At 37.7% G+C, this 21245-nt stretch overlaps 1 protein-coding gene across 1 annotated transcript in view; it reads right to left on the bottom strand.

Annotated features, from left to right (window-relative positions):
- SYNE1 (spectrin repeat containing nuclear envelope protein 1) overlaps positions 1-21245 on the bottom strand; it is a 322973-nt gene that overhangs the window by 247990 nt on the left and 53738 nt on the right. Inside the window, exons 3-7 of the mRNA XM_074896543.1 lie at positions 16840-16901; positions 6569-6664; positions 4729-4812; positions 1645-1665; positions 1276-1368 (exon numbers count right to left, since the gene is read on the bottom strand). Of these exons, the coding sequence (XP_074752644.1) occupies positions 1276-1368; positions 1645-1665; positions 4729-4812; positions 6569-6664; positions 16840-16901 (356 nt within the window). The remainder of the gene's footprint in view (positions 1-1275; positions 1369-1644; positions 1666-4728; positions 4813-6568; positions 6665-16839; positions 16902-21245) is intronic.

Below are 21245 nucleotides of genomic sequence, written 5' to 3'. Positions count from 1 at the left end.
TTGTGAAGGAACAGTGAAAGTACCACAGGCGAAGTGCATTAGTAGTGCTTGCAGAGGGTGTATGACAGTTATTTGCATCCTGCCTTTCATCAAATGAAAATCATTGACTCTTAAGAACATTAAATTGACTAACAATTTGGTTCTTTAACATGAAAAAGTTATATCCAGAGGATGCTGCAAGATTGCCTATGCTGTCTACTTAAAACCCAAAGTTTTGTCACATCACAGAATGAGTCTGCCACAATGAGAACCACAACTCTCATGCATTTCTGCTTTCATTCCTGTTAAAATGATGTATCTGCCTGTGACAACTAAATAAAAGCTCAAAAAATGGCCCAAGTAAAACTGATGCAGAGAACTAGAGTTTCAATAACTCTGATAAGCATAATTTTCCCTGTTCATCTTAATGAGCTATAAATGAAAATAAAAATGTTAATATCATTCTGGCTAACTTTTCTTCTCAAAAGGAGATCTGAACCACTGAGGCATCACACTTTTTGGTGCTTAGGAGATCAACATCCCTGTTCTCCCTGACATGAAACATGTTATCTAATTCTCTTCTAAACATGCTATCTAATTTTCTTTCTAAACATGTTTATCTCTGACATGATAGCTGCATCACAAGAGAGGCAAAGCCAAAGAACTTCATAAAGAGCAGCATCAGGGGTTTTTTTTAGTTGTTGAGCAGTGACTCATTTTGTTAACTCATATGGACAGGATTTAGAAAACCATTTCTTCCTCCCACCTAACTTCAACAGAATGCGAATCATTTCTCCTCTACAAATTCAAACCCCTCTCAATCTACACCATTCACAGCTAAATTTTATCTTTGTAAATATCTGCATCTCCCAGTGAAATCAGGGTGTTTACATGTATTGTCTGAATATAATTACTGCCTGACATCAAGCGCACTGAAATTAGACATACAGCACAATCACCACTGGGGTTGCTAAAGGTACTTGTAACAAGAATCCACAACTCTACCATTTTCTTTTGTTGCTCTGCTGTATGCTTCAGAGAAAGTGGAAGAATATGTTCCAGTGATAAAGGGAGTCCATTCTAGGCCCAGATCGATCTATTCCAAAGACAAGTATCTAATTTTACCCAATGTGAAGCACGCCTAACATCAACTGCTTCTTTATGCAGGATCTAATCCTCAGCTAATTATAAAGTCACTTAGCTATGGTGGAAGACTGGAACCACACCAGTTCATACAAAATAATGATCAGAGTTATCATTTGAGCAAGCTACACTGAAGTATAAAAAATGTAGTACCTGGAAATACAAAATTATGGTCCACACCAAGCCAAGCACAATAGAAGGCCTGCCATCAGCAATATCAGTTGAGTTTATGTTGACAAGCTTAATCTATATAGGAAAGAAAACATGTTATTACCACATACAAAGAATGATAAAAATTCTGAAATGAATTTCAGATAGGTTTTATATTTGTAATGCACTTTTGCAATAAATCACGTTTCTTAATTTAAAAAAATAATTGAATGGTGCAGTTTCACTTTTTAGACAAGCATAGCTATAGATAATGGAAGATTTTTAAGAGCATTGCATGCTATTATTTGTAGAAAAAAAAAATATTTTCAAGCAGAAAGAACAATAAAAATTACATAGAACCATTGTACAAACCGGAGATCCTCTGTATATGGACTAGCATGAAAAGCAAAGGGAAAGAGATGATACAAAAATAAGTTTTAAATGAGTAATTATTAGGTAAATGAATTAATTTAATTTTATAATGCAAAGAAATTGCTGTTTTGGCACATCTTACAAGACAATAAGGAAAGCAAATTAAATACTCTGTAACAGATTTTAACGTATACAGGGGTTTCTTACTATAGTTCTAATAGTTTTAATGGAAAGAGAAAAGTGAATTTAAGAATAAACAAGAAAAGGAAAAGAAGGGGAGAAAGCATAAAAGAAAGATAAAGGAAAAAAAAATGCCACAGTTCTCCAATACCACCTGTCCCTTGCAAGACAAACCTGACTATAGTTCTTTTAAAACAAGAAAAGAGTTGGAAAAAATAAGCTGTCCAAGGTCACATGAAGATTTTCAACAGAAATGGAAACAGATTCCATGACTCTTAACCTTCAAATGCTAATCTATAGTCTGAATATATTATCACACTAAAATAAGATCATAAAATAAAAGGCAGTAAAGGAGGGCATAAAAAGTATATCATAAATAAATTAAGGGTAGCTCAAGGAAATGGAATAAACCAGGTAGTATTGGAAAATTAGCAAATATGCTAATACTTACTTCCTCAGCAAAACTAAGAGTCTGCCACCAATCATGATATAAATATGAAGGGCTCCTAAAGTGTTCATGCACTGCAACCTTTTTCATGGACAAAGGTTATGGAACAACCTTGGAGAACAGGTTAAAGAGAAGCAGGAGAATGACTTCATGTGACCTCATTTATCTCCCCAAAATAGAGAAAATACTGCAGTTCTCTGAATCAGAAGCTGGAAACCCACTAGATAATGTCAAGAGAAAAAAAAAAAAAAAGTTGTTCAGGGCTGTGAAGCTCTTTTCAGAATTAAAACTCCAAAAGATGCTTGGGAAGAGACAGAGGAGAAATCCCCACAGGTTATATTTCCAGTCCTCTCTACAAAGAAATCTGACAAAACTGGGAAATCTGGGAAAATTGACATTACTTGCTTCTCTGCGTGTCAATAAGGAAAATTTTCTATTACCTACCTAAAGAAAAATATACCAAGAGTCTCATTCTCTCTGCTGGACCAATTCCAACAGAAGTTTCTATTTTCTTGGAAAGTGAGGTTTTTCTTATATGTGGTACAGATCAAAAGATTTACAGGGACTCTGCTAAGCTTCTGTTTAGGCTACTCTTCACAGAAGCATAGCCTCTCTAGTCAAGTCATTGTGTTACTTTTGTCTTATACTCCATCAAAATGGATTTAAAGCCATAAATTAAGCTTTTCAGAATCACAGAAGAAACAGTTTGGTCCAGAATGATAACGGTTAATTTCCAGCTGCATTTTGCAGTATTACAGGAGTATATGCAGAAGTCTGTTTGGACAGTGAAAATAGGAAGATGATTAAATGTGTAATAAGCTTTACTTATGGAGAGCCCATGGAAGAAGGAGACCCTGTTGGCACTCCCCAAAGCGCTGCATCTCCACCCATCTCCATTTGTTCACCTTTGAGTACAGACCAGGGACTGCACTCAGCTGGTGAGGAAGCATTTGTTGTCCAAGCAGCATCCCCACCTCCTCTGTGAGGAAAAGGGTGCCAGACTGGATAGATGCACCCATCAGGCTGGATTCGACCTAGAGATCACCTGCTAAAGCACACCAATCTACCTAACACACTGTGTATTTCAACACTCTCTAGAACAAAATCTGGCATGCTGATACAAAGTATATAAACCAATAACTAAATCCAGACAGAAATACTCAGCAGAAGCAAGAATACGGTGCTCCATTTCTGGCAGTCTATCCTGATCATCAGCAGGGTCAGTTATCTAGCTGCACTGCTGTATTATTTCTGGGACCTAAACTGGGTCATTCAAAGTTCAAGTCATCCACTATGTTGTGACATGCAAACTAGGGAAGCATGGGGTTTTTGCACTTCACCCCAGCCTTGTCTTAGGTTATACAGGTCTCACCAGAAAGCAGCTCTCTTTGACTCCACTCTCCCTCAGGCTGAATATGATATGCATTGTATTAACAAACCGTACTTCATAAAATAGTGAAATTGTGAGCTAAAGCTGAATTTTGCTTTAGGAATATATTTGTCTTTGCTTTGGTTATGCATTTTTCAATTAAAAGAAGTTCTCTTACAGATTTCTTTCTACAGGCATCTGCTAAGTTTCCCATATAACAGAAATATAATTAGGTCAAGATGCCATAGTATTAAAAAGGGGGAAAGAATGCCAAAATCCAACAACTACTGGCGTATAGCATTGTGGAGACATAAAATTCATCAGGTGCTACATCTGAATTGAGAAAAATTGAACAAAAATGCAGAAATTAGAAGAACAATCTATCTGCAATTTAATTAAAAAACTAGATAGATACAAGTCATTACAATACAGAGAGAAAAGTCAGGGAAAAAGGTAGAAGTAGATTGCTTTTATTTGACATTCATACCTAGATGACAATGAGTTTCTAGGTTTTCTGTCTTTTGTTAAATCTATAAATTATTTTGTTTCATTTCTAAAATGGCCACAGCACTGACTTTGCCAGAATCAATCCAGGAACAAGTCTTAAATCCCGACAAGCTAATAAGGGGTCATACTGTTCTAAATTTTCTTGTCTATACTTTCAAGGAGTGGAGCTTTGCATGTATAACCTAGTGAAGTCCATAAATCTACTCTTTCAATTATAAATGAATGCCTCCACTGAACTGAAGGTCATTGTTCTTTGCTGAGAAAAGCAACAGGAAAGTAGAGAACATGAAGAGCTCAAGAGAATATTAAAAAAAAAAAAAAAAAAAAAGAGAGATCATCCTAGGTGATTCTAACTAGAAAAATTTTAAAAGGGAGTTTTACCCCATACGTTGTTACATATTAGTGTTGGATCTTGTCATTTTTACTTTACCGCAGTTTTCAGGCACTGTGTAGAAACTGAAGACTGCATACACAGTGCAAATCTTGGAGAATAAGAACAGGAAGGTGGATACAAATCATACATCTAAGGAAAGAAAGAAGAAAAGAAGGAAAAAACAGGACTAAGAGCTACCAAACTTACCCGTCTTCCTTCTAGAAACTTAAGAGCTGTGCCAATGTTGGCAACCCAGTGAATTCTCTTCAGCTGACGTCCCTGCTCACAAGGCTAAAAGAGAAAGAACAGGGTAAACTCCAAGTACATACTATAGTCTAACTTACATGTAAAAATGTACAGTCAAATCGTATCCTTGCATATACCAACAGGGAGGACTAACAGATATAGGGGACATAAATGTGATACTTCTATTATAAAAATGATACATATGTCTTAATAACCTCAGGATGCAAGCTGTCAGCTTCATCCCATAAACTTCCTCAAATCAGAGAACTGTTTTTCTTATGTAAAATAAGCTACTATTATTTTTATAGACACACACATATATGTATTTGAGAGAAGGCAACATTCACTCAATAAAATATTTCTGCATACAAAGCAGACGTCAAGGTGGTTGTTATTTTTAAAAAACAGGCTGTAGTGAAGACATTTTACCAATAGATTTTTCATCCATTCTCCTTAATACTTTGCTGGTGACTAAATAACCCAAACAAACCCTCACCAAACAATTAATTTTGCTGAACTTCAGACATGTTGGCTAAAAAAAGACAGAACTCTTTGAATTAAATCAAGAACATATCATAGGCTCCTAATACTCTAAAGTGGAATTAAATTCCCCACTGAATCTTATATTGTAATGCAAATATTTAACTACTACCATCTAAATTTGTGTTCATAAAGTTACAAATGGATTTAACAAAGGCCTGCTATAGATGATGAAATTCCTCTTGCAGTTACCACAGAATATGATATTATGGTATACATAACCTTTAACTTAACCAGACATTATTCTGGTTCTGTAATATTTTTTGGCTTTCACTAATTAATATAGGCAGGATACAATCCAGTGCTGTCATTAAAATTATTTTCTTGTTTTACTACTTCTGTTTTGCCACAAGAGGGAGACTTTCTGTCTTAGACGAACAGAAACAGAAATAGGCATATTTCAACAGAGTAGAAACACACTTGAAAGTATAGATCTTTTCCCATCTTACAGTAAAGTATCTAATTTTGGGTATCACCTGCAATCACAAGAGACATTAAATATGAAAAAGAGGCAAAAATGTGACACTTGCAATTTGCCTGCATGTGTGGGAACAGGTAATGTCTGAACCCTAGAGGAAGATGAATGACGGACTGTTGCCCTACTCCAGATGCTGCCATCCGCTCTGCTAGCTGGCTTGGAAAAAGTGAGAGCCCTTGCCCTAAAACTCTTTCATTTTACTCCCACATCACACACACAAAACTAGCCTGGCTCCCAAGAGACAGCCTATTGCCATGTACACAACATGGCTTCTGCCCAAAACTTGAAAAAAACATTTGGCATCATTTAAGGTTCTTTAGAGTAGCAGAGCAGCTGTCAAGGTAAATGGATATAAGACCCCATGAAATTTCAGGGGCTCATTTTTAATTTTTTTTAGAGAGAAAGCCCTAAATTTCACAAGAAAAGACTGTCATTTCTTCAAGATGTATAGAAATAACTTGTGGTTTGGACCTTTTTTTTGTGTCTAAGTAGTAATACCCAGATGAACTGCAAAGACTACTACAAATAAGCAATTTTTATGAACTACTAAGACAAAATTAATAGAAAATGCATAGAATTAAAGAATGTCAGTCTTTAATACTCTTTTTTTTGTTGTTGTTGTTGTTGTTGCTTTGTAACCAGATAGCCCACTCTGTAAATAAACATTTTGCTGTGTAGTAGTGAGGCTTTTTAAAGTATACAAATAGAGAAACATATTTGAAAATTATATCCTAGAGTAGTTATGCAACTATATTGTATATCGAGAAGGAAGGAAGTTCTTACCAGCTTCTGTCCTGAAAGAACCTCCAAAAGGGCAATTAACATTACCCCATCTTTGATATCTTCAAACAGATCATTCACCAGCATGGGAGGATTGCGCTGAAAAGGAAGAAGACTTCAGATATTAAAAGAGTCATCAGCATTACATCCTACCTCCCTTCCTTTTGAACAGAAGCACAAAGAGAGTCTGGTCCCCTTCTTTACATTTTATAATGTTTAATATCAATGTATCATTTAACCATTGATTTGCCACCATATTGTTTAACTATTTTACATTTCTGGTGCAGGACTGTAACTCTAGACAATTTCTGCCACTAATGATACAATGGAAAAACCTCCTGATCCCTAAAACAAGCGAAAAACCACACAAACAACTGCCCGTGAGTCTACAATATATGCACAACTTATGGATGTAGTATTACAGTTATACTTCAATCTACCAGCATATTTTGCCTAGTGTTAGTATGTCAGAGAAATTTCACTCTCTCAGTCTGAGCAACACGAGGAGCTGTATGAACAAAGATCCCTAAAGCAGTGTAGCTGGTTGAGCAACGCTGCTACTTTCTCACAGCTGACAGTTGTTACACCAAGTTGCTGTATTTTCTCTCCTCTCCTCCAGGCCTTGCAGGCTTCCAGTGCTGTTAGCACTGTGTCAGCTTCTACTTAAGACAAATTGCTTAGCATATGTCTTTCCATTCACAAACACAGCAATGATAATACTGAAAAATATGCAAACAGATGATGTTTAAGGAATTTTGAATAGCAAGGTTACATCACTGAACTCTATCTTCTTAAATACATCCCCATTTGTGCAACTATGGCTCTCAGCTGGTCAGTACTTTAATGATCACAAAATGTCTCACAGAAACAAAAAGTTTAAACTTGGTCCAGCTGAAATAAATGAAATAAACACCCTTTAGCTTCCATGACTTGTCAGCATTCATAGACCTGCTAAATAACATAATCCTAATATTCATACCTGCTGATTCACTAAAATGACAATCAGAATACAAAATGCTTGAAATTACTTTAGGTTTAATAGTTTATTTTCAGGGTACTTCTGAAAAAAGGATGCTTGTACAACAACTTGATCTATTACTTCTGTGAAAACACAGATTTGAAAAGATGAACCTAACAAAGAAACACTGCTCTTGAAAAGGTAAAAATGTTATACAAATCAGGAGAAAGTAAAGGTTTCTAGTCTCCAAAATCAAAACATCCTGCCTTCATTGTTTGGCTTGGATGGACTAATATTTCAATGAGACACAGTTTTGGCATTAAGTGGAAAAAGAACTCTGCTGAAAGCAGTCTTCAACTGAGATTTGGCATGCTCTAATAGCCACAATAATAAAAAAGTCTATTTTCTCGTGTATTTAAAGTAAAGTAAGCAGCATTACAACTCATTATGAGGGCATATTTAATATGTTCTTTTTTACTTCCTAGCAATGCAATAGATAATGGATCATGTTCCTCCTTAATATAACCCCAAAGAAATCAATGGAGCAAACAGGTCATTGGAGATTAATTTGTCCCACTCTTGCATCACAGGCAGTTGACATAAATGCAATTAATTTTCCTCACCTTCTATGTTATAATTTCCTGTTTGAAGTTTGGAGCAGCTTTATCGGTCTTACTGCATGATATAATACTGAAGAATTATGTGCTAAAATAATTCAGCAATAAAGACGATTATAAGCAGGTGCCATTCTAATCCAACACGAGGTGAAGGCCTTAAAAAAAAATCTCACCACCTACCTAAATGCCCCAGTAGTGAGGTTCATCTCATGAAATTCACTCTACAGTAATGAGGAGAAGCAGGTTCTTATGGAGGGCAACTTAAGATACATTTAAATGGAAGGGTAAGTGAGATTTACAGCGCACTGTAACCTTGGCGCCCATAATGTGCCCGTCAGACAAGCCATTTGAGCACAACACAGCTCCCTTCCAGATTGAGCAGTTTGGTATTCTTACTCTCAAATCAGGGTTCAGGCCAGAATTTGCCTCATTCCAACATGAAGTCAAAAGTCATCTGGAATTCATATGCAAACCAAGCCTGGAAAGTACCTGTGGTTTCCACAGTGTATAGCTTCACGCTATAGACAGAAACCTCTGATCACCCATCACTGATTCACTGGTCACTTCTCAGTGACAGAAATCACAAAAACTAGATTTGTACCTTAACTGAGGCATGGTACTAAGGTAAGGCAGTGAAAGTATTCCTGAAGACATCATCCAAGTAAATTATACTGGTTTCAGCTGGGGTCAAGACATAAATTAACACCTACGGTACTTTTAACATGAATCAAATATTGGTTTGGGGAAAACTAGAGAAAGCATTGAGTATGAGAAAGCATTGGATAAAATGAGAAGCAGCAAAGAAACCATCAAATGACTTACACCAAAGTTAATAAGACCTGCTGCTCTTAAGTGTGAGGATCACAATTGTCTATAAATCAGCAGGCTGAAATGTACTTTTTTATCGCTGGAAGGTTGCATAATTACAAACACTGCCAGTGTTTAGCAGCACACACCATGTACGTTAACACCAATAAAAGAGGAACAAAAGGCAGGTACAACAGCTGTGTCACAAGATCTCCTGTATGAGACTCTTCTAATATGGAAAATTAGTTAATTATACAGACTGACAAAAATGTTCTCCATAATACACTTTACAATATAATGTTTTTCACTACTCTGAAGATGTTAACACCTAATTACGGGGAGGTAAGACCCTCATTTTGTTTCATAAATCGCTTTTTTACTACTCTGGGCACATAGCATAGAATTTACCCTATTATTATGACTCCAGTCTCTCTCAGAAGTATGGAATAAGTTATATTTTTAGTGGCATATATAGAAGAATAGATTCCTTTTTACAGAAGGATTCCACAGATACCAATCTTATTCCCCATGCTGATACAATTCAGGAAGATATACATCCACTCGCTGATACTGGGAAGTTATAATAATACACCCTTTTATTGTATATGGACCATGGCACAGGATGACTCAAGCTACCTGACTGTTTTTTCCAGGCAGATCCTCTGCTGAGATTAATACAACATCTTCTGTTGGAATGGATAAATACCAACTCCTTGGCTGCGACTATAATGTCAAATGAAATGAAAGGAGAAAGTGAAGTTGTACACTGCTTACTTATTAGCTTCCAGAGAAGAAATGGATTTTTTTTAAGCTGTGTTCAATTAAAATCTATTGATTTTTTTTTTTTTTTTCTGGAGACTCAACAGGACTTAACTCCTATTCAATTGTCTTAGTGCACTTCCAAAATACTAACTGTAAATCAGTTAAAGAAAGGAAATTGACTTAAAATTTTGTAATCTTGAAAATGATTAATGTACTCCAGATTTTGGTTTTTGGCATACAAATGTATAGCTCTAGCAATGCAATCAACTGCAATGATCCTAATACACTATATTTTGAATGTCCATGCAAAGAATTTAATGAAGTCATTTTAAACCAGAAAAAAAGAACAGAAGTAACATCTCAAAACCCTATAATACTACAGAAAAGCTGTTATTTATAAACTTCTTGAACAAAATTCCTTGGGGGAACTCAGAATATACTTTGATGAACAATTAGACATCTACAACTTGCCAGGTCTACATTAACATTTCAGATGCCTTAGTATTTGATTTTGTTTTTTCGTAAGCTTCTTCAAGAAAGCAAAATAATACTAATGGCACACTGCACTGCATGTATTCTATTAAACACTCATTTATTGTAGTATATACAACCACAGTAGTGTAGTTTATAGTGACATGGACATTTAGGAACAGTCATGTCACAAAGAGGGAGGCACACTCAGTACAAGTAAATTCATGTGCTCTGTAGGAGGAATACGAATTAACTGGGAATGAATCTTAAAGGTTAACGAACCAGATTTTTCCCATATTAAATATTTATTTAAGTAACTGTGTTTAGAACTGATCACAAATCAGAACTGATGAGGAAATGCTTGGCTTAAACTTGTTGCTCTTACAAACTTACCTAATTTGCTGTAGTGTTCAGGAAATATTCTGAGTGATTTAAAGAACGAACATCAGTACATATGAAAGCCTCAAAAAAAAAGAGATTTATAACAGATCTGCAATCTCTAGACATTCCTCCTCTGACATATTAAAATAAATTTTGTAAAATCCAAACCTCAGATATGGAACAAATGTACATTTGCTAGGCTTCACCCTTCCATTCTAACACTTTATTGCATCTCATTTCTCATTTACATCTTTGCTACAGGAATCTTTTCCTCACATTCTATACTTCTGCAATGAATAAATCATACTATACAAACAACAGTATCTGCATCATAATGAATGCCTATGTAAACATTGTAAACTAACATTGCTACATTAATTTTCAAATATTGTTTCAAATACTGCTGAAAAAATTTGTGAAAACCTATCCACATGCACAAACAGGAACAAATCGGTGTAACTACTGAATTTGCCTCTGCAGCGGAATACATGTGGGAACAGGAAGTAGAACATGAAATTTCAGAATTACTTTGTAATAACTGGCCCCCTCCTCTGCTCCAATTTAATTTGTAAATCCTTTAGCAGATCGATTTTTATGTTCTTTCCTGTTAATGACTATTTTTGTGATTAAATTCTGAGGGGCTCAGCTCTAAGTTTTATAAGTTTTGTCACACAAATTAATTTAACATTCAATGTTTAACATTAGAGGTTACATGAAATACCAAGTGAAAACATACAGTGACTGCTGGAGTGGAAAACAGTAAGATTTTCCTCAAAATGCAGTCAAGATGGACATCAGCTTAAATTTTTTCTGTGTCAGTGACTAAGATACTGGAAGCCTCTGTTTTCCCATTTGAAAAAGCCAAAACCACACAGAAATACTTAGTTAATTGAAGAAAATTGATGAGGTCCTTGTGTAATGACCAAGTTCCATTCTAAGAGCAAACTACCATCACTGACAGCACTGTGTGTGAGAACTGTAAATCTTGATGTATCCATTTCTTTTTCTCTCTTTCTTTGCTATAATACATACCATTTTGTAATTTCAAAAGCCTTAATAAAAGGTTTAATGCCCAGGTTTAATTCAGCATTAAGAAAACACTGCATAAGCATAATTTTAAAATGTTCATCTATTCTTAGTTTTATTTTTATTTGATATCTATCCTCTGCTTTTGCTTATTGATGTGTGCATCCTTTTAATGGAAATACAAAATGAATAATAATTTATTTCAGTATGTATTTGTTGTTCACTCTATTTGGTGAGTTTACAATACTTTGGTGAGTACAAATACTGAAGTTACCGTTACCCCTATACCTGGGAATAAAAGTGTTATTTGCTTGGGTTAAACCAATTTACACTCTGTGTTCCAAAACTTTGAAACTACTGTTTCCCAACACTTTCATCAAAGATGACAGAAGCAATAAAAGGTATATGCCTCTGTTTTTTTACAGAAGCATGTTTTTCATCTATACTCATCTAATGAACTATCTAAAAAATTGGCATAGGCAATGAAATGAAAAACATTTAAGTAATTGCTGTTCTGAATGGATATAATACCTCCTTTTTGAAAAATTTGGTGTAATGTCATTCTGTATTTTAAACTTAGACTTTGAAAAGATGCCTCAGAAGATACTCAGAAGCATACTCAAATTATTTCTATGTTTTCGAAGGCTGAGACTGAGAGGGAGGTCCAGTTCTATAACCTTAGAGAAATATGAATAAATAATATGCAGTTAGAAAAATTCTTGGGCTTTTACACAGGCATGTCTCATTTATTATTTATCATTAGTAGGACTACACAGATGCACAAAAATTAAACTGGATAGCCAGAAAATAGATTACATTCATTTGATAGGTTGTGACCCAGTTTCTGCAAGTGGGTGGCAAAGAGATGATTTCCAGTTGATGAGTCTCACCAGATTCCTGAGTCAGAATCACAGAACAAATTCAGCTGAGGTTAGGGAGACAGACAGCAGAAAGACAGATGCAACCCAGTGCTAACAGCTGACTCAAAATGAAGCTGCATTATACCACCTGCTAGTTATCATACTTGCAGCTCTCTCCTCTGTGTTCATCCCTTGTGGAGAGCACAGCTTGCGCCAGGGCTGTTTTACCTCAATCTTTCTTTGAGATGTCCCATAAACAGCTGATGCCAAGTCTTTTACCTGGCTTCTGTTTGTGAAAGAACATACCTTTGAATTAGAAAACATAATTTTTAAAAGATATCATTCTATTGTAAGAGCAAGAGAGAAAAAAAAATTTGTACCTCACTCCTACTGTCTTTAATAAAATCCAATTCACAGAATCATTTAGGTTGGAAAAGACCCTTAAAATCATTGAGGCCAACAGTAAGCCTAACACTACTCTGTCCACCACTAAACCATGTGCCACATCTACAGGTCTCTTAAAATACCTCCAGGGGTGGTGACTCAGCCACTTACTTCCCTGGGGCAGCCTGTTCCAGTGCTTAACAAATCTTTCAGTCAAGAGATTTCATGGTACTCTCATTTCATCTACCTGTTTTGTTCGTTATTATTTATTTGTATCTACATTCTCAAACCCATTCTTAACTTTACAGTTAAAAAGTCAAAAATTATTTTTTAAAATCTACTTCATGGACTTAACTTAGTTATTGAATTGGTTTCTCTTTCAATTAGAGCATGACTTTTTAGAAGAAAAGCATACACTAAGATCTTAAAGACTAGCAGTGAAGAATTTTTCACTCATAGCAAAAACCCTGACAAACTATCATATCCTGCTTTATATTCCCAAACTATTAATTGTTCTTGGTTCTACCTAACACAATCGAATCAGTTCTGCATTTCCATTTCTTTCAAACCACTACCCTTCACAATGTTAGAAACCACTCTTTCTTTAATCCTCCTTTGCTTTACTCAACTGACACAGTATAAGGATGAAAACTCTACCTTAGCAGTTTCCTTCCCTTTGCCATCAGTAAACCCATCTTTCAAATTGCTAGAGTGAAACCCCACCAATCTCTGCTTAGAAAACATTAATTTCTCCTGGTTTTGAGGTTTCATGGAGATACTCACCAGAATTTTTTAAAAAAACGTTCAAACTTACTCATGATGGAACATTCCTCCAGATAGCTATGGTGTTAGTTACAGACACTTTAATTATAGTTTTTAGTTTTTTCTTATTTCCTCCTATTACATGTTCCATTAATAATTTTACTGGATTAGTAAAAATGGCAACTATTAACCTTTCTTCCAAAAATGAAAGAAACCCAAAGTTTTCCAATAGTAGCCAAGAAACAGAGATCCAATTTAAAGTGAAGTTCCTGTTAATTTTGAAGCTTCTGTATACTAAGTCAAATCCAGCACAGTAATTTTGGATTGATGGTGAGAAACAAAGACAAAATTCAAATCATCTCCCTACCAACTACCTCTTTCCTCCCCAGGCTCAACTTCATTCCTTCACTCCCAGCTCATCTACCCCACAGTGGCACAGAGATGGGGAATAGGGCTTGTGGTCAGCCCATAACAGCTCCTCTCGGCTCTCCCTTCCTCCTCCTTTTCCCCTGCTCCAGTGTGGGGTCCCTCTTGCTGGATACAGTCCTTCCAGATAAACCTGCTCCTGTGTGGGCTCCTCTCCAGAGACTGCAGTTCTTGTCAGGAGCCTGCTCCAGCGTGGGCTCTGCAGGGGCCTCAGGGGAGTCTCCAGTCCAGCGCCTTGGGCTCCTCCCTCCTTCTGCTCCCACCTTGGTGGCTGCAGGGCTGTTTCTCATGCTTTTCCCCTTGCTTCTCACTGCTTGTGCGGTATTTTGCCCTTTCTTAAATACACCTGCCTGGAGGCACCATCAGCTTGGCTGAAGGGCTCAGCCATGTCCTTCAGGAGCCAGCTGGAACTGGCCATGTCCAGCACGGGGCAGCCCCATCCCCTCCTCACAGAGGCCTCCCTGCAGCCCCCCGCCACCAGCACCCCAACCCTTGCACACCCAGTCTGGTCCTACATCTCCTTCAGTATTATTTAACCCCAGTGTAACTTCACTGGTTTTAACAGACACAATCCCAAATGCAGAAGTGTATATTGCTGTTTCTTTGCTATCAGTGTGAGGCCGGCGCTTCATGGTGTTCCATGCTAGGTACCATTTGGGCAGGTGCTCCACATTTTATTGGGTTCACAGATGAGAGCAGAATGCAGAAACAATGCCGCCTAAGAGTGGGTCTCCTTCTACTCCAAGGGTTTTTTTCCTTATCACATTTAAAAGGACTCCATACAGTGGAGATGTTACAGGTTTCCACTTTCTTCTGAAATAATAAAACCTGCAACAATCTTTTACAAGAATCAAATAAGCTAAATATCAAATTTCTGGGTTACAATTTGGAACACAAGTGCACGGGAAGTCCTGTGCATTTCACAGACCCATCAGTATTTTCTACAGCTGTGATGAGCTCATAAAATGTATTTCCACCCTTTCCAAAAATATGACTAACAAAGATTTAAAAGCTTAAGCTTTAAAAACTTAACAATTTGAATGGCATGGGTCACTCCCCTTCTGTTAAATCTAATCTCTATAATTGATAAACAGTGCTTCTCCTGTGGCAGCATAACAGCATAAATGGGAAGCAAAGCCAGCTAATCTATACATCTGTCAGGCAGTGAGGCAAACTTGCTGACAGACATCAATAAAAGTATCACAGAAACAACTTTCCTGTTAAGGGTGAACTAACACAAACCAATTACTAGAGGGTGGCTCAGGAATCTGAAAGTGTGGGCTATTCCTGGTTAACTGCTTGGTTTGAATGTGAATATTTAATTGGCCTTTAAAATATCAGACCCATTAAAGAAATATATGTCTACATCACACAAGTCAAAAGGTTTATCTGAGCCTTTATGGCCCAAAGGGACTAGTACAGTGAAGATAGCATTCACAACTCTCAATACAGAGTAAAATCTCTTAATGGAACTTCCACCACAACTTTGTCTCTTCCCAGTATTAGTCAGTTATTACTAGCAAATTATCATTACATGCACAAACACACATACATATACCTAACAATATGTATATAGATCTACTTGTCAATTATTATCGGGTATTACTGATTAATGACAATACGGTTAAGAAATAGAAGAACATAGAGTTCTCTGACACATATTCATAGCCCGCTTTACTAACACTTTAGCAAATACTGAATGTCTTTCCACCTCAGCTGAAGTAAATGGAATATACAAAGAGTGCTTAAGTTCTCTGCTGTACAGGGGCCTTTTCCAAATTATTTCAAAGAGAATGGGGCAACAGACCTCATTCCCAGCAAGGATCCACTGTCAAGAACTCCTGAAAATAACCTTGTCCTTGCAGTTGAATTTCACAATGACAGTGCAGTTCATTTCACAGTAAATTCATCAGTTACTTTCCTCAGTAATGTAAATAAATACTGTTGCTCTTCCATACAGTCTCATTAGGCCAAATCACATGATATAGCATTATATGGGCTTCTTGATAACTCCTGAGAGCATTAATAGCCAAATCCTTACACAGAAGCTAAAACAGTGCTATTGCAGCTATTTCTTGCTCAATTTTAGAGTTCATTAATCTTCATGATTTAAAAATATGCATTTCAAAGAGTACCTCTGGTGTTTAAATATTTTAATTTACTAGACTCATTGATAACTAGGGTTAGAGCTGTGCTATGTGAAAACTCCAGAAATGCCAAATTATATCTCACTGCTTATGTTGTCAGATAAAGTTGGTACCAGTTTTAGGTTAATACTTTTAAAATTGTGTGTAAATAATTGTCTTTAATCTGCTAAAACCAAAAGAGGAGTTTCAGGTTGTGGTAAAAGAAGCAATAATAGTTTCATGATAAATCCCAAGGTGCATCAGATAATTATTTTGGCACTGGATTCATGAAGCATTATTTATGTTTATAACTGGTTCAGGATGCCTCTATGAAACTACAAAACGGACTCAAGTTTTATTCAAATACATTGTATGTAATAAGTCTAATACTTCTGTTTCATAGAAAGCAGTTCCAAATATTTCCTCTGACTGAAATAACACCTCCTGTGCTGCGTTTCAGTTTTGGCCAAAGGAGCTGGGTGGTTGCCTGTAGATGCCACTTACACTGCTTCACCTGACCACTATAATGCTGAAGTGGATTCATTCTGTATGGTTTACACATAATGGGGATACCTTTTAAGTTTATGGCATTCTGCTCAGACAAATCTGATGTATTCTGTACTCCAGAGACAGTACAGACATAAATAAAAAGGTTTGATTTTAAAAAAGAACATATTTCAAAGTAATATATTACCTTAGCCAGATGAGTATTGATCCATTTTGTGAAAGTCCTTTTCTGCACAGACTCTTGCTCATCTGAGAAAAAAAAGAAAAAAAAAAAAAGAAAAAAAAAAAAAAAGATAAATTAGATTACACATTGCTTAATACTTTTGCCTTTATGTGATTGAGGAGTAGTATTTCCTAGTGACAACAAATGCATTCTGCGTTTGCCAGAAATGCCACTACAGTTCCTTGAGACTGTTAATTTTGCCAGTAACTACCCATAAAAAACACTTCATATACTTACAATGCTCTGACACTTACCTACTTGCAGAGTTTCACAGAAAAGTTCAAGTCTTAATGGATCAATCACCAGTAAGACACCATTTCAAAACTGAATGCCAAGATAAATTTAATTTCTGAGTCCAATCTATATTTACCCAAGGTCTGAGCACTTAGAACTTCTCTGTACTTTTTAACTAGAGTCCACGTCTCTCACAGTTGAGTTGCTTTTATGTAGAAAGTCAGCCAAAGACTTAGAAAAAATACTCAGCATGTATATTTGAAAATTTTTTAAATCTTGAATTAAAGATTTGAAATTGCATTATCAAGATTATTTGTTCTCTGGGGGAAACCATTAGCTAGTTCAGGCAGTTTCTATACTGCTACTTACTACCTCCCTTAGTCCTGTCTTGAAGCACGTGTCTGATTTATACTGAATTTCACTGATTCTCAGATAGTCCCTCAGGAACCATTGGCAGCTGTATAGACAAAAATAGCTCCTGAATTAGCTCCTCCAACTTCAGCAGCCAGGGTCATGGCTGAAGAGGGAAGTGAAAACACTATAACCAGTCCATGAAGTCCTGTCCCTTCCTTGTGAGGAGGAATCACAGAATCGTCTAGGTTGGAAAAGACCTTGAGGATCATCCAGTCCAACCATTAACCTAACACTGACAGTTCCCAACTACACCATATCCCTCAGTGCTGAGTCGACTCTACTCTTAAACACCCCCAGGGATGGGGACTCCACCACCTCCCTGGGCAGCCCATTCCAACGCCTAACAACCCCTTCTGGAAAGAAATGCTTCCTAATATCTAGTCTAAACCTTCCCTGGTGCAACTTGAGGCCATTCCCTCTTATCCTATTGCTTGTTACCTGGTTAAAGAGACTCATCCCCAGCTCTCTGCAACCTCCTTTCAGGGAGCTGTAGAGGGCGATGAGGTCTCCCCTCAGCCTCCTCTTCTCCAGACTAAACACCCCCAGTTCCCTCAGCCGCTCCCCGTACGACCTGTGCTCCAGACCCTGCACCAGCTTCGTTGCCCTTCTCTGGACACGCTCGAGTCATTCAATGTCCTTTTTATAGTGAGGGGCCCAAAACTGAACACGGGAATCGAGGTGCAGCCTCACCAGTGCCGAGTACAGGGGTAAGATCCCTTCCCTGTCCCTGCTGGCCACGCTATTGCTGACACAAGCCAGGATGCCATTGGCCTTCTTGGCCACCTGCGCACACTGCTGGCTCCTGTTCAGCCGGCTGTCAATCAACACTACCAGGTCCCTCTCTGACTGGCAGCTCTCCAGCCACTCCTCCCCAAGCCTGTAGCGCTGCTGGGTGTTGTTGTGGCCCAAGGGCAGCCCCCGGCATTTGGCATTATGGAAACTCCTCCAGTTGGCCTCAGCCCATGGCTCCAGCCTGTCCAGGTCTCTCTGCAGAGCCTCCCTACCCTCGAGCAGATCAACACTCCCACCCAACTTGGTGTCATCTGCAAAGTCACTGAGGGTGCACTCGATCCCCTCGTCTAGGTCATCAATAAAGATGTTAAACAGGAGTGGCCCCAACACCCAGCCCTGGGGGACACCACTTGTGACCGGCCGCCAACTGGATTTAACTCCATTCACCACAATTCTTTGGACCTGGCCATCCAGCCAGTTTTTAACCCAGCAAGGTGTGTTCCCATCCAAGCCACGAGCAGCCAGTTTTGCCAGGAAACGGTGTCAAAGGTCTTGCTAAAGTCAAGGTAAACAACATCCACAGCCTTTCCCTCATCCAATAAGCAGGTCGCCCTGTCGTAGAAGGAGATCAGGTTTGCCAGGCAGGACCTGCCTTTCATAAATCCCTGCTGACTGGGCCTGAGCCTCTGCTTGTCCTGCATGTGTTGTGTGATGGTACTCAGGATGAGCTGCTCCATCAGCTTCCCAGGCACCAAAGTCAAGCTGACAGGACTGTAATTTCCTGGATCATTTTATATACGGGTGTCACATTGGCCAATCTCCAATCTGTCAGGACATCCCCGGTCAGCCAGGACTGCTGGTAAATGATGGAAAGTGGCCGGGCGAGCACCCCAGCCAGCTCCTTAAGCTCCCTTGGGTGTATTCCGTCTGGTCCCATAGACCTGTGTGTGTCTATGTGATGCATCAGGTCACTGACTGTCTCCTCCTGGATTGCAGGGGGATCTTGTTCTCCCAGTCTCTGTCTTCTGGCTGAGGAGGCTGGATTCCCTCAGTACAACCAGTCTTGCTATTAAAGACTGAGGCAAAGAAGGCATTAAGCACCTCAGTCTTCTCATCACTTGTTACCATGTTTCCTCCTGCATCTAGCAGGGGATGGAGGTTCTCCCTACTCTTTCTTTTGCTGTTGACATACTTATAGGAACATTTCTTGTCCTTGATTGCGAAGCCAGATTAATTTTTAGCTGTTTTGACATCATTAAAAAATCAGTTTCAACACATGCAATCATTTCACAACAGGGGTATTCAAGTATTTATGTTGGAGATATTTCTTTCAAAAATAAAAGGAAATATCTATTTCACTGAAAACCAAATAATGTTATTAACATCATCAGTCCTGAAGGAGCACCTTCATTTGCCTACATAAAATCCAAATAAATAAAATTGCTATTAAGTACTTACTTTTTCTAAGCACACATGCATGTCCCAAAACCTACAGATGGAAAATCTAATTTTAGTGTCTGCCTTTGCTACTGACTTGTGCAGCATTGAACAGTGCTTTGACCTCTTTCACATCTGTACATTTCAAAGGAAATATTCTTTAATCCTCTTTAAAGTTGTGAAATAGGTAACTACCAAGTTTGATGCACTACAAATAATAAGCTACCTGATTTACACCCATGCAATGGTGCACCACAATGAGGGTACATAAAGATATAAATTGCCACATAAAAGTCATCAGTCAAAATACTGTGGGACAACAGTGGCTCCCTGACTACATACAAGGTCCCAAGAAGTGTGCATTATGACTCAGGGATATTTTGTTTACATATAAATGATATCTCACCTATAAGAAATACCAGAGGAAAAAGGATACATACACTGTCCAGCATCTATTGCTAGATTAGCAAACTTCATGTCTAAGAAAATAATTTTGCATTCTTTATTTTCCTTTTCTTTGATTTCATTGGGCAGTCTGTCAACCATTTTTAAAATAGTCATTTCATTCTCAGAATCTACTTGTTGCACTGGCAGGCAAGTTATGAAAAATATAACTCAGAATAGTGCATCGTGCTTCATTCAACACCGACTATTTTTGGAAGGGGGTGTTTTGACTTTATATGTGATAATTGTTTCTACATTCTGGAAAACAGACTTCTCACTGTATGGTTTCTAACCATGAAAAGATGTTTCCCTTGTGACATGCAGTAACTGTCAGCTGTTCTCTGACAAGCAATTACATATATAGGTAGCCCAATTTCAACAGAAGTACTTGCACACTTGAACTGGGTTGAGTTCATTATATGTGTGAATAGGTGTGGGGGTGAAGATCAAGCACGCACAAAATCAGTCCATCTCTGGCTTCATTCACACCTCCGTAACTTAAAATTCCCCAGCAACCCCAATACAGCAATGGCATCCCAAAAGAAAAGAATCGGGCCTTTAGAAGCTCAACTTCTGATCAAAGAAATGAGTGAAAATTATTTCCTGATTTGTAGGTCTAGTGCATTTAAGTGATTTAAGAAACAGCCTTCTGACAGGAACTGGAAAGCAGAGAACCAGCTCCCAGCTTCTAAATGTTTACCAGCAGAAGACATACTCAGTTTCAGTCGTATCAACAAACAGCAGAAATAGCATTTCAAAATAATCTGTTTCAAGGGAGTGTATGTGAGCAATATATTCTTTATGAGCCCAAGAGCAACTATCAATAATAAAGTTTCCTTTTTCTTAGCACTTATGTATAGACTTAAAAGGAACAGATTTTACCACTGTAAAACCTATGTCTGATCATAACACAAGTAGTGCATTGATTTTACAAATTCCATTATAAATATGCTTTTTACAAGTTTCCCTGGAAGCAGATGTGTTATTTTCACTGAAACGATGTAAATTCTCTGCAGACGTACCGTTTATCTATACCCACAAGATGCATATGTCATAGTTTCTTATGCACTCCCCACTTGCAAGGACTGTCAGCTCCTGCTTTGCACCAC

This window comes from Athene noctua, chromosome 1 (assembly GCF_965140245.1).
Source record: "Athene noctua chromosome 1, bAthNoc1.hap1.1, whole genome shotgun sequence".
Classification (NCBI taxonomy): Eukaryota; Metazoa; Chordata; class Aves; order Strigiformes; family Strigidae; genus Athene; species Athene noctua.
This window is presented reverse-complemented; position numbering and strand designations above follow the sequence as displayed.